Raw genomic sequence first — 14516 nt, 5'->3', positions numbered from 1 at the left:
AAAGTACCCCTACAGGACAAAGGGATGCAGCTGAATACCTTCTCCAAGTCCCGTAACCACATGTAGACTAGTTGAGCAAATGTGGAGTTGAGAAGATGGTGACATGTAATAGCAACAATATTTACATAGATGCACACAAAAAAAGGAAAAAAACTACAAACCACTCAACTAACAACGAGCTGATAACAGAAGGAAAAAAAAGGTACATTTATGTATATTTATATATTTTCATATACAAAGTAGGCATCAACATTTCATGGCATCACATGCCAGCAACGCCCCTTTCTTTCAGCAGCATCACATCATATCCTGTATCACTTTATGGGATATTATGTGACTATCAGTTACGATAACTTCAGGGGTGGAAGGAATAGTAACTTCAGGTCGTCTGTTACTATACCTAATATCTAGAGTACTGGGATCTGTAATGGCTGTATTCCGAGTATTTCAGTGAGAAACAATAATTATTTTTCCATAGATTCTATTTCTTTTGGTATTCGTATAGCATGTGTATTAGTGTGTCTCTACTCTTGTCACACCCCAGCACATATCTGATTCCCTCAGTTTTAATTTTGCAATCTTATGGGGAGTCCAGTACCTCCTATGAATGATCCTATATGTCATTTTACCCAACAGAGAGAGCCCTAAATTGGCCCAACTTTGTAAGGCGCTCTCAATTTTCTGAATAAGTAGAGGAAGGTTTTCTTTGTTTATGTCTTTTAAACCAGTGCTAAGTTTGTTGCCTAATTATACAAGACTTGAAGGAAGCTATTTAAACCCCCAAATCTTCCTAATATTTGACGGGCTAGACGATGACTTTGCCTCTGATTTCTATACTCACTAAAATTTATTCAACAACCAGTTTACCATTTATTAGGATCATATAATAAATTGTTACTGTGAACTTTCTTTAGTACTGTTGTATTTAGTATGGTTGGCAGTTAGCATACAAGTTTAGCACATTATCACTTCCTTCTGTACTGAATTAAAGTACATGGCTTGCATGTTTGGAAAAACAAAACCATATTTGTGGCCTAACAGCTGACACTGATTTATGTAACTGTGTATGGAACACTTGGGTCATGAGTATAGGACACTACAGTGGAATGGAATGTGGCCATGGCTATTTATAAATTTTTTTGTGTACACTGAATAATAATTGAGAGGGAAACAGAAAGGTATCTACATGGGGTAAATTTCCAACCACTATGCCACTGTGCTGTTGCTTTTACTTAATAAAAACGTGGTTTTTTTGCTGTTTACCGTGGTGGTTTAGCATGCTCTATGGATGTAACCTTAATACAGTCTTTGAACTCAGGTTTTATCAGCTACAGAAGGAAGTATTAGCTAAATAACTGAACATATACCTCTTTGAAAAGGTAATGTGTTTGTTTGATATTTTCACCATAATCGCTTGACCAAAAGCATCTCACTGTTTATAGAACAATATCTTTATACAGTTTCCATCTATTAGTCCCTGGTCTGCAAATTACATATTGTACATTATACAAACACAAAGCTGCACAAATATTGCAGGCACTTTAACACAACACCAGTACTTCTGTGTACACTTGTACACAGTTTTTCTCGGATGAAGGTTGTACCAGCAGTTATTGTTCTTCTTCTTTAATTGAAGATAGTTTTTTGTGACTTTCTCTGGATGTCTGGAGACATTGCAGAATGAATTTAGATCAGGCACCTTTTTGATCATATTATGTGGATATAAAGTTAAATATAAAGTGCAGAAAATGTTCTACATTATTGTATGCGTAGTTATTTTTCTAAAGTACACTGCAGGATAAGGGAGTTTCTGTTCATGCTCAGGGTATGTTTCCACCCCACTATTTTGTAACACGTGAGAAGTTAAAATAAATTGTTGGAAAGTTGGTGACTCAGCAGCTGTTTTCCAGATCACTTGTGACAGAGCTGATGTGATTATTTAAATTGCTTTTACTACAGTTTTTCTTAAATTTTAGTAATTATATTATTCTCCTGAGGTTTGCAACTACCAAAGTCCACTATTCATAACCAAAATCCACAAAATAATTCATGTATTCCAGTTGTAAATAATATGTCCACATCCTTTATAAATGAGTAAAAACATTGCAATGACCAATAAAAGCCTAATGCCCATTTTCACTAGAATCTGTAGTGAACAAGATTAACAGTGTTTATCAGTGTTTCCATATAACACATTTGTGTTAATGACTTCCAGGGGAAATCTTCTGGCAGCTCCTCTAGCTCTCACAATATCTCTCGCTGACATTATGAGACATTGTGAGAAAGACTAAAAAGAACCAAATACAGAAAACACTGATGCTTCCACACATTAAAGCTTTCATTGAAGTAATAAATTCTTCTGTTGAAATCACTGGGTATGCTTTCAAACCCATCATTATTCCTGTTGTTAGAAGAGTTTAACTAGCTTTTTTGTGCCTTCTACAGGGATCTACCTGTTGGACATTATCTACATTGACTCGGCTTATCCTGCATCAGACAGCATCATAGAGACAGAGCAGAGGACAAATCAGATGAACAATCTTCTGAGAGTTATTTCAGACCTGCAGATGTCATGTAACTATGGTAAGACACAATTACATCAGTAGTTGCAGTAGGAACAGTATAGTGTCTGTTTCCTAACCATGTATATATTGATGATCTTCTGACATCAGAGTTATGGTTGTACAGTACTGTGAAAATGTAATTCCTTAATAAATAAAAAAAAGCATTTAGTTTTAAAACAGCACTTTGTATTTACAAAGCTTAATTTTGTTTAATATTTAAATTGTTTGATCTGAAACATGTGACAAATATGAAAAAACCTAAACATTTTTCACAGCCCTGTATGTCATAAATCTTTAATATGGATGAAGCCAAAATATGTATGTGTTCATAATAACCCAAGTAGATCACCACTGCAGGATGCTAAAGAAATATGGTCTTTTTAGCTTTTATATGTAAGTTTGGGTTTTTGTATAAAGTTCTAATGGCTTGGCTCTGCTTTAGTTACCCGAGCCTTTATTGCTCTGCTTTGCTTAAGTTACTTTCACTGACGAGTTCAGGAAAATTTTCAAGTGTCTGCCAGTCGAACTAAGTTTATTCAAGTCCTTAATTGTTTTGGCTAGCATGTGGTGTTTCCAGTGTGCTTTGTGTGGGGAGCTGCTGAGTAATAAAAATGTTCAAGATACCTGCATGAAATGTTGCCCCAGACGGAGGGGCGAGTAGGGGTGAATTTCTGCAATAAATATAAATCCTCTATTACTATTCTGAAGCCTTTTAAATGCTTTATTGAAAAAAATCTGGAGATCTTAATTAGTTTAAATATGTTTACCTTTCACTATCTGCAAGTGACTAAAAGTTAGAATTACTCAAATTGTAACTCTAAGCGGGGGAATCATTGAATAAATGAGTGAGTCATTGTAAAGCTTTTGTTTCAGGGAAGTCACTTTTGTGTTTTATCATTTCTGTTCCCAAATATAAGCTTGGCTTGCTGTACCTACATTTTAATGTTATTTTTAAAATGTCACTGCAAAAAAATGGGCAACACTATAATACGCTCAGCTACTAGGGGTAAGTAACTACTGTGTAATAAAATGTAATTACAAGTAATTGATTTGAAATCATGAGTATTTTTACAGGAAAGAAGACAGGCATTGTACTGTAAGCAATTTTAAGCAGAGTAATTAATTTTAAGTATAAGAACAGAGACTCAAATTTTATAAATTTGCCTTTATTGGATAATAACAGTGAAGAGGACAGGAAGCAGGGAGGTGAGAGGCGAAGACATGCAGCAAAGGGCCACGGGTCAGACTCAAACCCCGACTCCTGCTCTTTGGCCATGTGGCATGTGGTCACCTGCTCACACACTGTGCTAAACCGGTGAAATTTAATAAACATGATGAAAAATTATTAAAAAAAAATATTATATTAATACATATAATTCAGATAATTTTAAACTGACAAAATAAGTTCCTAGTCTTCTATAGATGGTAAATCAGTGGGTTGATTCTGTAATTGCTTTGCTGTCATCCTTGTGCGTTATTGAGTGCTAGCGTTATATAAAATATTGTTGTCCAGATAAAAAATTTACTTCTATGTTTTGCTGTGCATTTACACAGGCATAAATGCAAGTCCAAGATAAAATTGCTGTCAAGGTGATGAAGAAAGTATACAGGACTACCAGGAGTCGAGGTGCAAGGCCAAGATAGCGGTGGCAAAAGCAAAGGAAAAGGCTTATAATTAGTTGCACGCATAGCTAGACACTAGGGAAGGATAACCTACATGGAATGCAGACAGTTGGTTAGAAAGACAGATTGAGCTCAAAAGAGTGTGCGCAGATTAGTGTGATGAAAGATAGAAATGTAAATGTTCTGACACTTGTAGCTTATGTTGAGAAGGTGGAAGTGTGAGGTGTGAGCAGCAGTATGGCTTCATACTGTGATGTTTGTTTTGATACTGTTGAGAAGTATAGTGAAGATCAAAAGAAGTTGCACTGTGTCTTTGTGGATCTAGAGAAAGGCTGGTGCAGTACATGTATGAGGACTGCCAGACAGTGATAAGGTGTGCAGTAGGAGTCATTGATGGAAACAAGGTGGACTGCATTAAGGATCAACTCTAAGCCCCTTCTTGTTTGCAGTAGTGGTGAACGGGTTGGCAGATAAGGTCAGGCAGGAGTCTCTATTGACTATGATATTTACAGACGACATTATTATCTAAAGTGAGAATAGGGAGCAGATGGATGGTAGAGAGCCTAGAGAGGTGAAAGTATAAGAGAAGAGAAATGAAAGACAGATTACACGTGGGTGGATGAGAGGTATACAGGTAATAGTATGACTGAAAAAGTTATATAGTTTATAGTTTTACTACTGTTTATGTTCAGTACTGCCATGTTGGATTGTTAACTCTGCTCTGAGTTTCTGAGTGGGAAAGGAGGCTTTCCATTTTCTGACTGGGAACTCTGAATTTCTGACCTACAGCTTACTCGGGACCGTTCCAAAAGTTAGAGAGCTAAGGCTTAAAATTGTTTGGGTGGTGCAGAAGAGGAATAGTGGATATATTGGATAAAGGATGCTAAAGCTGGAACTACCAGTCAAGAGGAAAAGAGAAAGACCACTGAGAAAATTCATGGATGTACTGAAGGAGAACATAGACAAGAGAAGTAACTTTATTTAAAGTTAATTCTCTACCAAGAGTTGTGTTGAAGGTAATTTGCTTTTTCTTTTTTCCATTAGATCACTTGGTGACCCTGCCGCATGTTCAGAAGTATCTGTTGTCAGTTCGCTACATAGAGGAACTCCAGAAGTTTGTAGAGGACGATAACTTCAAGTAAGTGTTTTCAATGTGAATGGCATGGGATTGTGAAATTAATTATTTGACAATTGTTTGATTTCAGTCGATTATGGCAGGCACATAGAAGCATGGGTGTAAGTGTAAAATTGAGGACGGTCAATACACAGGAAGCAAAATGGAAAGGATCTTTTTCAATAGTGTGTCCTTTCATTCAGCAGACATTGATGGCTTTATCTGACAGAGTCTAGGTTGCTCTGCTTGTTTCTTGGTTTCTTAGGGTCACTTTTGTCATCATAATTTTTCAAGTTGGACATAAATGATATGTCATATAAGCTTTAAATATGAAATGAAATATGATATCATTTGGGACGATAGAGCCAACACAGTAAATTTTTCAAGCACTGTCACAAAGCACTGTGCAACAGAAAACAGTAAAAGAAAAAAGAAAATGAGAAGCCAATTATTAGCAATAAAAATATTCAATAAAATAAACAGGTAAGTACAAAATGAAATCATCAACAAAAAAGTTTTTTAAGCAAAAAATATTTTAACTAATTTTAAAAATGAGTCCACAGAATCAGCTAAATGTAGCTGTAGTGGTAGACTGTACCACTGTCCTGGTACCACAGACTGAAAGGCTCTTTCCCTTATAGTCTTTAGTTGTGGATGAGGAACAACTAACAAAAACTCAGAGCTTGGGAATGAAGATGGCAAGTATCTGTTTATTTTGTTAGAAACTCTGATAAATAATCAGGAGTCTGGTCGTTTAGTATTTTTAAACTAATCCTAAAATGTATGGGGAGCCAATGTAAAAAGCATAAAATGAGTGATGTGAACTTGTGTTAATAGTCGGGCCATTTCATTTTGTATAGTTTGGAGATGTGAAAGACATGATTTGTTCAAGCCAGTAAACAGGCCATTACAGTAATATAAGTGTGATGTCACAAATTCTTTGAATATTTGCTTGAGTTCAGCTGAGGAGACTATATGTCACAATTAGGAAATATTCCTTAAAGGAAAGAAACAGGAACGTGACAGATTTTACATGCTAACTGACTTCTGCAATTTTGTTAGCAAATTATTCGAAAAATGGCAATTTTGAAATAGGCAAAAAAATGCCATATAGAGCTGGCATCAAGATTAGATTTGCTCTAGTAAAGATGTTACCTTGGTATGTTTAAAGTAGATTGAATGCAGCCTTGCCTCAGTTAGCTGTTAATAATAGCAATGATGGACCAATCCTGGTGAGAGTCCAGATAGCACTGATGGAGGTAATATCTCTAAGGAGCATCTAGCCTATTAATGTAGTTAAGCTATTAAGTGTAATTAGAGAAAAAGCAGTAAATGTCTTAGGACAACAAGGACCATCTTAATATGTGTGACTCTTTTCTTTGTCACAGAGACAGACACTGGTGAATGATCACTGATAGTGATAGGATGAATCTGAGTGTCTTTAATATAAAAGTAGGGAAGAGGAACAACTTTATTGCCTGACCGACGGGTTTCGGCTTGTGGCCTTCATCAGGCAATAAAGTTGCTCCTCTTCCCTTCAAGTGTTGCTGGATTGTGACTTTTTCATCCTCTTCACGCACCTTGGGAGTAGGTTAAGTTGTGCCAGAAATTTTTGCTTTAATATAAAAGTAGCCTAAGTGAGAATGTGAGTGGTGTTCTATTGAAAAGATAGACAGTCCCTGTAGGGACATATGAATGCAGAGCATTTCAAAGACCAGAATAATTCATTGTTTAAGAATGTCTGTAGCCTGCAGTTCCTTTGAGCTAGTCCTGTACTGAGCCTATAATTTTTTTTGGATTAAATGGCTGGTGAAGTCTCCCCCTATTATGAGTACCTTAGTACCTTGAGACGGCTGTTGTTGTGACAGCAACAACGCTATATAAATAAAATTGAATGGTGAAGTTTATCTTTTTCTTAATGAATATGGCTACAACTCTTTGTTCTGAGTTTTAGCAGACTGTGCATGTGTGAGAGAACTATAGAGAGGTGAGTGTGTCAAGGTGGAAGGAATCTTGAAGAAAGAAGGCTATGTGACAATTCTGAAAGAAACTCTCAAGTATTTGCAGCAAAACTGGGTCTGGGTTGACAACCCAAAACATGTGTCGCTTCTGCTAAAGAAATAACTCCATCACCAAAGTGAATGTTATTGACTGGTGTGCACAAAAACTTGACTTCAGTCCCATTGGAAATCTGTAGGGTGAACAGAAGACCAAGAGCCACAGATTCACCAAAGAAGAACAAGCTGGGATTGCTTGGGAGACGTGAGGTTTCTTGAAAACTATAACAAATGACTTCAGCAAAACAAAATAGACAAATCCGCTATTAGTATCAGGAGGTCTATTTTGACCATGATAGTTTTTGGTTTTGTATAATAATTTTGTTTCTAACAAGATTGGGCTGGTGCAGCACAGTGGGGCAGTGGTTAGCACTGACGCATCAAACAAGAAAGCCCTGGTTTTGAATCCACCATCTGGCCAGAGCCTTTCTGTCTGGGGTGTGCATGTTCTCTTGGCTTCCTCCTATAGTCCAAATACATGCAGTTTGTGTGGTTATATTAATTGATGATTATAAATTGCCCATAGTTGTCCGTGTTGAATGTGAATGGTTTTCTGTCTCTCTGTGTTAGCCTTGTGTGTACCCCATCTCTTGCCTTCTCCAGCTTGGCTCATTTGATGAGGCATGTGATTAATAGTGGGTCAGTGACTACCTAAGAGACAACTCAGAAATAAATACCTGAAGAAGGCTCTTGAATGTAAGGTGAAAAATGTACAAAAATTTTTTAAAGTCCAGTAACTTGCTTTTTAAACTCTCAAGATGTTCATGATGGAAACAAATTCACCTGGGTGAGATTTCCTGAACAAGTACTAAGACACCCAAAAACCACCCTGTGTAGGATGAGCTTGCATGTACAGAAGATGCATCTTATTCAATAAAGTTGACTCATAGGTCATAGACGGTTATTTAGTGGCAAACTGGGCAGGAACACGTGACATGTCTTTTCTTGGCTCTCAAAAAAGTTAATAAATGTAAAGCCTCCATAATATAATTGGTAATCGTTGTGTTGTAAAGGTTTGCTGCTAGTAGTTGTAGCGAGACACAGTGAAAGATACAGTGATCTACCAGTCATTTCTTTGTTATGCTAGGAAAGTGTTCAGTAGGCGCACTGATTAATGGAAACATGTGAACATGCATGCAAATGCAGCATATAACGCAAAAACAGTTTGTATATTTCTCATGAACTTTAAAGTCAGTATTTGGTATTGCCATCTTTATTGTTCAAAACAGCTTTAACTCTTTAAGGCAATCTTTTTTGTAATTTCTTTAAGTAGTCTTCAGGAATAGTTTTCCGGGCTTTTAAAGAACATTCCAAACCTCTTCTTTGGATGTTGACTGAATGGAACTGTTTCAATAATACTAAGGTCCAATCTCTGAGGAGGCTAATCTAAGGCTGATTGTGTCCTCTTCCCTACATCTTATCAAGGCATTTTATGGCATGAATTTATTATTAAAGTTTTAATCCGTATTTCCAAAGAAATTACAATACTGCATAGTATTGTATACTGCATATTAAATCCAGCAGCAAAAGGCAGATCAAAATGAGACTGGTCTAAAAAGAAACTTTCAGTTACTGGCAGACAAAGACAAGACTTCAACCTTTTGGGGCATTACAAGTAGAGATGGCACGATACCACTTTTTTATGTCCGATACCGATATCATAAATTTGGATATCGGCCGATACCGATATGAATCCAATATAATGTGTTTTTCAATTAATAAAACTGTTTTTTTAATATCTTGTTGCATTTTGTATAAGTTCATACTCAAGTTTAAATAAACAACAACACTAAAGCTATTCTGTTATACCTGTATGTAAAAAATACACTGCACCCAAAATATTTCATAGTTCAGCAATACTGATCAATCTAATAATCTTAAACCTACTCCATCCTTCCTATTCTGGTATTTTAAAGAGTACTTAGCAGAAATATTAAGCAACCTAACTAATAGGGTTGCAAACTCCCAGCAAAAAAAAATAGGGAACCACCCCCCACCTCATGATGCTTAATCAACGTAATCAACTTTAATTTGATGCAGTGTGGGGAAAAAAAATGCACAGAAATAAATTATTTTTCAAGAATAATTAAATAGATTCCACATCTTTCTTCAACAGAACTGCAGACTGCACAGATGGTATCTTTCCAAAGGAAAAAGTAGTATAGCTTACTAGGGTATATTAAACTTAACAGTTACTATATACAATCATGGACTTCTATACATTTTACATCAGATTAAAACTTTGGGTGTAAGATTCAGATAATTATTTATTAAAAGCTAGACATTTTAAATGAGAATAAGAAAGAAAAGTATGTCTTTGTGCCCCCTTTTCCCTGTTAATGCCCTATCGGCCCCCCTGGCTAAACTTTGCTAGATCCGCCCCTGCACAGTTACCAGCCGTCAGCTACGTAGAAAAGGATCCTGGTCTAGAAAGTAATATTAAATAAATTCTAACAAAAGCTTATCAAGGTTAAACGTGCTGCTGTAGTTCAGCCGCTGGTTTCCTCTTTCTGGTGCAAAGTGGGCCAAAAACAAAGAAGAGAGACGGACTCGACAGAAAAGCCGATCAGCTGATCATTAATCAGTTTCACGACTGAAGTACCAGCAGGAGAGGGAGGGAGAGAGAGGCAGTTGCTCCATATATCGGTTGTTAAGCTTAACGTGGGAATGCTTTACAAACATTCAGAGATGAACTTACACACTTGCTTTACTTCTCTCTGGGATAACTTCCTCGGAGATGAAATGCCACCAGTTTGGTAGCGAGGCTACAAATACGCACAGCCGCTCTATCACGTGATGCATACTGCTCAGAGTGCTACGGTTATGAGCTGAGTTACGCCGTGTTGCAAGTTTTGTGAGGTGCTTTTTTTGATATTTAATGGATCAGATTACATTTTTTATTTCTCTCCGATATCCGATCCAGTAATTTACGTCAGTATTGGACCGATACGATACGTAATATCGGATCGGTCCATCTCTAATTACAAGGCTTGTGTTTTTCATTAAAAAGACATGAATAATAACTAATGATTAAATACTGAGTTGTTTATAAGCACATAGTGAGTGAAAAAGCTGAGTGAACAAGAAACAGTGCATCATGGGACGCCCCCAGCAGTCTAGGCCTATAGCAGCATAAATAAGGATTCAGGAGGATTCAGGGTCACCAGATCCAATCTTAACTATATACTTTATCAAAAAAGACAGTCCTACATATTTGTTTAATATGCACAGGACATATCCAGGTCAAAAACTAGTCCAAGACTCCTAACAATATTACTGCTGGCCAAGGTAATCCTATCCAGACTAAGTATGTGTTTAGACTATGTTAAAAAATGAGGAGTGGCAGCAGTAAATCTATCTTTCCTCATTTTTACATTTAAAAAAATGTTGCTTAATGCTGTCTGTCTCAGCCCCAGTAAAACTGCATATGCTGTAAGAAATTTGTGGTGATGTGGCAAACAGAGACCAAAGAAAGTGATTGATATTTTGCGAGTATTATGGGCGACGTAACTGCTTGACCTAAGACTTGAGATATAAAAGAAAGTGTGAGTGAGACGGCTTCTATGTAGAAGTAACACAATGCTAATTAAAAGAATTTTCTTCATCAGCAGATGATGTGACATCGCCTTACTCAGTTGCGTAATGTTTAGTGTGTTTAGTAAAATCTGAAACTACCTTTTAACTGACAAACACAACAGCACTGAGCTCTTTTATCTAATGGAAACATTTGTGTTACAGGCTTTCTCTAAAGATTGAACCTGGCAACAGTTCCCCTCGCATTGCTTCTTCTAAAGAAGACCTGGCAGGTAAGTCACACATGGTTGAACTGCACTGATAAAAAGCCCTGCAGATATCCACCACTTCCACCAAGTTGTACTCAAAACAAAAATTATTAGCTTTTTCTGTCAAGTCTGCAAGGCGAGGTTATTATAGTTACCTGAAAATGAACTAAAAAGTTCAACTAAATGTGAAAAAACATTTTAGTTAACTGAAATAAAAATAAAAACTAGACTTAAAATTTTTTTTAAAGTAACTGAACTGATTTTTGTGGAGGAAATTTGCTTTGTTTTTAGTATCTATTAGTTTGGTTAAAAAAAGAATTGCAACTTGCCTGATGACTCATTGATAGACACGTTTATTGTGTGTTTATTGTAATACCTGTGCTAATTTTCCAAGCCCTCCATGCAGTAATAAATTTAAAAGATATAACTGTGAAACGAATGAAAACTAAAGTAAAACTAAACATTTTAGAACAATAAAAACTAAACTGAAATAAGAAAATCCAAAAACCTGAAATGGAAAAAGGAAATAAAAATAAAACCTAATTAGAAAATACAAAACTATAATAACTCTGCTGCATGTTCATGACCGTTGAGTTTTCATAAAAAGTATATGTAAAGTACACTATGTGAAGTGCCCTGATGACAGTTGTTTTGCTTTGGTGCTATGTAAATTTACCTGGGCCCTGATAATTCAATTCTGAATTGAACTGAATTGAAATGAACACTAGCATTTAGCGTCAGTATGAACATTTACTTTACACTAAAAACAGAAAAAAAAATTGGGTGTGTTAAAAAGAATAATCAGAGATAAACACAACTGTTCCTGTGGTGAAACAGATCACGCACACACACAGGCACACACATATGCTTTTCTGTAGCACTGTAGTTCCCACAGGTACTCCTACTGTTCATATTTTCACCATTTCAGTAACCAAGTGAAAGCTATCAGTAGCTAACAACATGAACAAAGAAGCCATCCTCTTTCTGTTTCCGTTGTAAATTAAACCTTCATTTTTTACAGTATCGTGTACCTGGTGGTTTAGACTCTAATGGTGTATTAGTTTATAGTCATTACATGCGGGTGTAACCAACATTTACTTCATAATGTCACATGCTGTGCTTTGGTGCACTGCACTGATAGAAACATTTACCATTTAAGTGATGGTGTTCATTTATTAGTGTAGCATGATGAAGACTACATTCAGGGTTATTTTCTACCCATCTCTACCAGGAAGTAATGTCAGCATCATACAGCCAGACTCAATTGAACTACAGATACCTAAAAAATTGTATGTTATTTCCCACCCGTTGCCTTGTAAATACTATATGATACTGGTTCTTATATAGCACTTTTCTACTCTTCTGAGCACTCAAAGTGTTTTACACAACTTGTGCATTCACCCATTCACACCAATTCGCACAAGCACATTGTTCTAAGTGCTTTCTAAGAGTCTAATCTGTTTAGCTAGCTAGCTTGATTGAAATAGAAACAAACAAACAAACAATAAAACACACACAAATGTAATGAAATTCAGTTATTAAACATAAACTAAATTGCCAAACACACATATGAATTTGAGTGGCATCCCATATGGTATGTGGCCGACACCATATTAAAGCATACATAGCCTTTAATATGGTGTCGTCCCACTGTTTGCAGCAATAACAACAGCTTCAACTCTTGTGGGAATGCTTTTCACAAGGTTTAGGAATGTCTTTATAGACTTTTTTTAGGATTCTTCTGGAAGTGCAGGTCAGACAATGCTGTTGAATGAGAAGGCCTGGATTTATATCATCCCAAAGGTGTTATATCAGATTAAAGGAAAGACTCCTGGTAACCACTAAAACAAAACTCATCAGTCAAATTGCCGGACAGATACGCCTACCTCCTGGAGAGTGTTGTTCCCTTAATTGGCTGTTGTGAAGGGTTTCTCTTCACCATGGTAATGATTCTGTGATCATCCACCACTATTTTCTTCTGTCTGCTATTCCTAATGTAGCAATTTCTTGGATGTTCTCCCCACCCCCAACCCTCAACAAAAAACATTTGCAGCTCAAGGATGGCTTGTTTCACCTGCATGGAGACCTCGTGTGACCGCATGTTTTTTTCTCAAAATGTAAATGACCCCCCTTATTGTTTTCATTGAATGGGAAACAGGTATTTTATATACTTTAAGTATATCCACAGTCTGTTTAGAATCACCAATAAACCTGACATCTCTCTTTGGACAAATTTGTGTGTATAGGTGTTTTTCTTTCAAGGCGGCTCCATAGTGTAGTAGTTTACATGTCTACTTAACAAGTAAAAGATCTTTGTTTGATCCCTAGCAAAGACACATATAGTTTTGGAGTTGCGTCAGAAAGGGTATCTAATGTAGACAATCTGCCAACTTAAAGATGCAAAGTTCTCTGCTTTGGAGTAATGTGTTTTAATTTTAAAAAATGCTTTGATGAGGCAAAACATTCTAATCAACCTCATATAAAGTGAATAGCACTAATTATATTGTGACGGAGTCAGAAGCATGAGAAACTCAGATCTTTTGCTTTTTATTTAGTTTTTATTTATCAGGAACCATGCACAGTGGCACTTATCTCATATGCAAAAACGTATTTTGTATCAGATTTAACTACTAGTTCATTTTAATTTGCAAATTCTGGGCAGGTGAATATAATGAAAATAAATCTCCAAGTAAGCATGTTGGATGTAAGAGAAATGGTGTAAAGCTCATGTGATATCCAAGACTCACTGGTACTTCTTTAGTGCTTTTTTTACTCTAGTTGAGACTTCATTGAAGCGTAAGCGCTTCATTCTGACGACAACATTCGCAGAAACACTCCCTCTCCAATTAATATATGGGGCATCTCAGGGCTCAGTATCTTTCCCAAAGATACTTTGACATGTAGACTGGAGGAGCTGGGGACTGAGGCATCTGGGCATTCTCCTGAATTACAATGCTCTGCTCTCATCCAGCTGGCTAAGTAGATAAGAGCAACTAGAACCTGCAATTTAATTGTGCAGTGCTAGAGTAACATAGTAGCAACCTTTTTGTTAAAGCAGTTTTAGATTAGGCACCAGTGGAAAAGATGTTGTAGACATCCAGATTTTGGAGGCGTGGTTTCAGTTTAAAAAAACAACAACAGAAAACTAATATAGGGGTGAACACAATGTTTTGGCTAACTAAGGGATTACCTGATTTTCTGTCAGCAGGCTGTCTCATACTGTAAGTGCATGATAGCAGCTAATGGTACTCTCCTCTTGTTGCTTTGATGAAGATTTTCAGTTACATAACATGGCAGAAAAGGGGTGTTCTGGCTGTGTCCACTGTCTTGTTGGCTCAGTCAGTATAAACAAGTCTCATGCACTTCACACAATGCC

At 36.5% G+C, this 14516-nt stretch overlaps 1 protein-coding gene across 2 annotated transcripts in view; it reads left to right on the top strand.

Annotated features, from left to right (window-relative positions):
- The window catches only part of LOC147326402 (ras-specific guanine nucleotide-releasing factor RalGPS1-like), a 97382-nt gene that overhangs the window by 68711 nt on the left and 14155 nt on the right, over positions 1-14516 (top strand). For both annotated transcript variants that reach the window (XM_086301641.1, XM_086301642.1), the window contains exons 10-12: positions 2446-2583; positions 5232-5325; positions 11097-11164. In XM_086301641.1, coding sequence (XP_086157767.1) covers positions 2446-2583; positions 5232-5325; positions 11097-11164 — 300 coding nt within the window. The remainder of the gene's footprint in view (positions 1-2445; positions 2584-5231; positions 5326-11096; positions 11165-14516) is intronic.

This window comes from Aulonocara sp. 'chitande type north' Nkhata Bay, linkage group LG7 (assembly GCF_057382095.1).
Source record: "Aulonocara sp. 'chitande type north' Nkhata Bay isolate Kocher_YH1m ecotype deep benthic linkage group LG7, A_spYH_male_GT1.1, whole genome shotgun sequence".
Taxonomy (NCBI): domain Eukaryota; kingdom Metazoa; phylum Chordata; class Actinopteri; order Cichliformes; family Cichlidae; genus Aulonocara; species Aulonocara sp. 'chitande type north' Nkhata Bay.
This window is presented reverse-complemented; position numbering and strand designations above follow the sequence as displayed.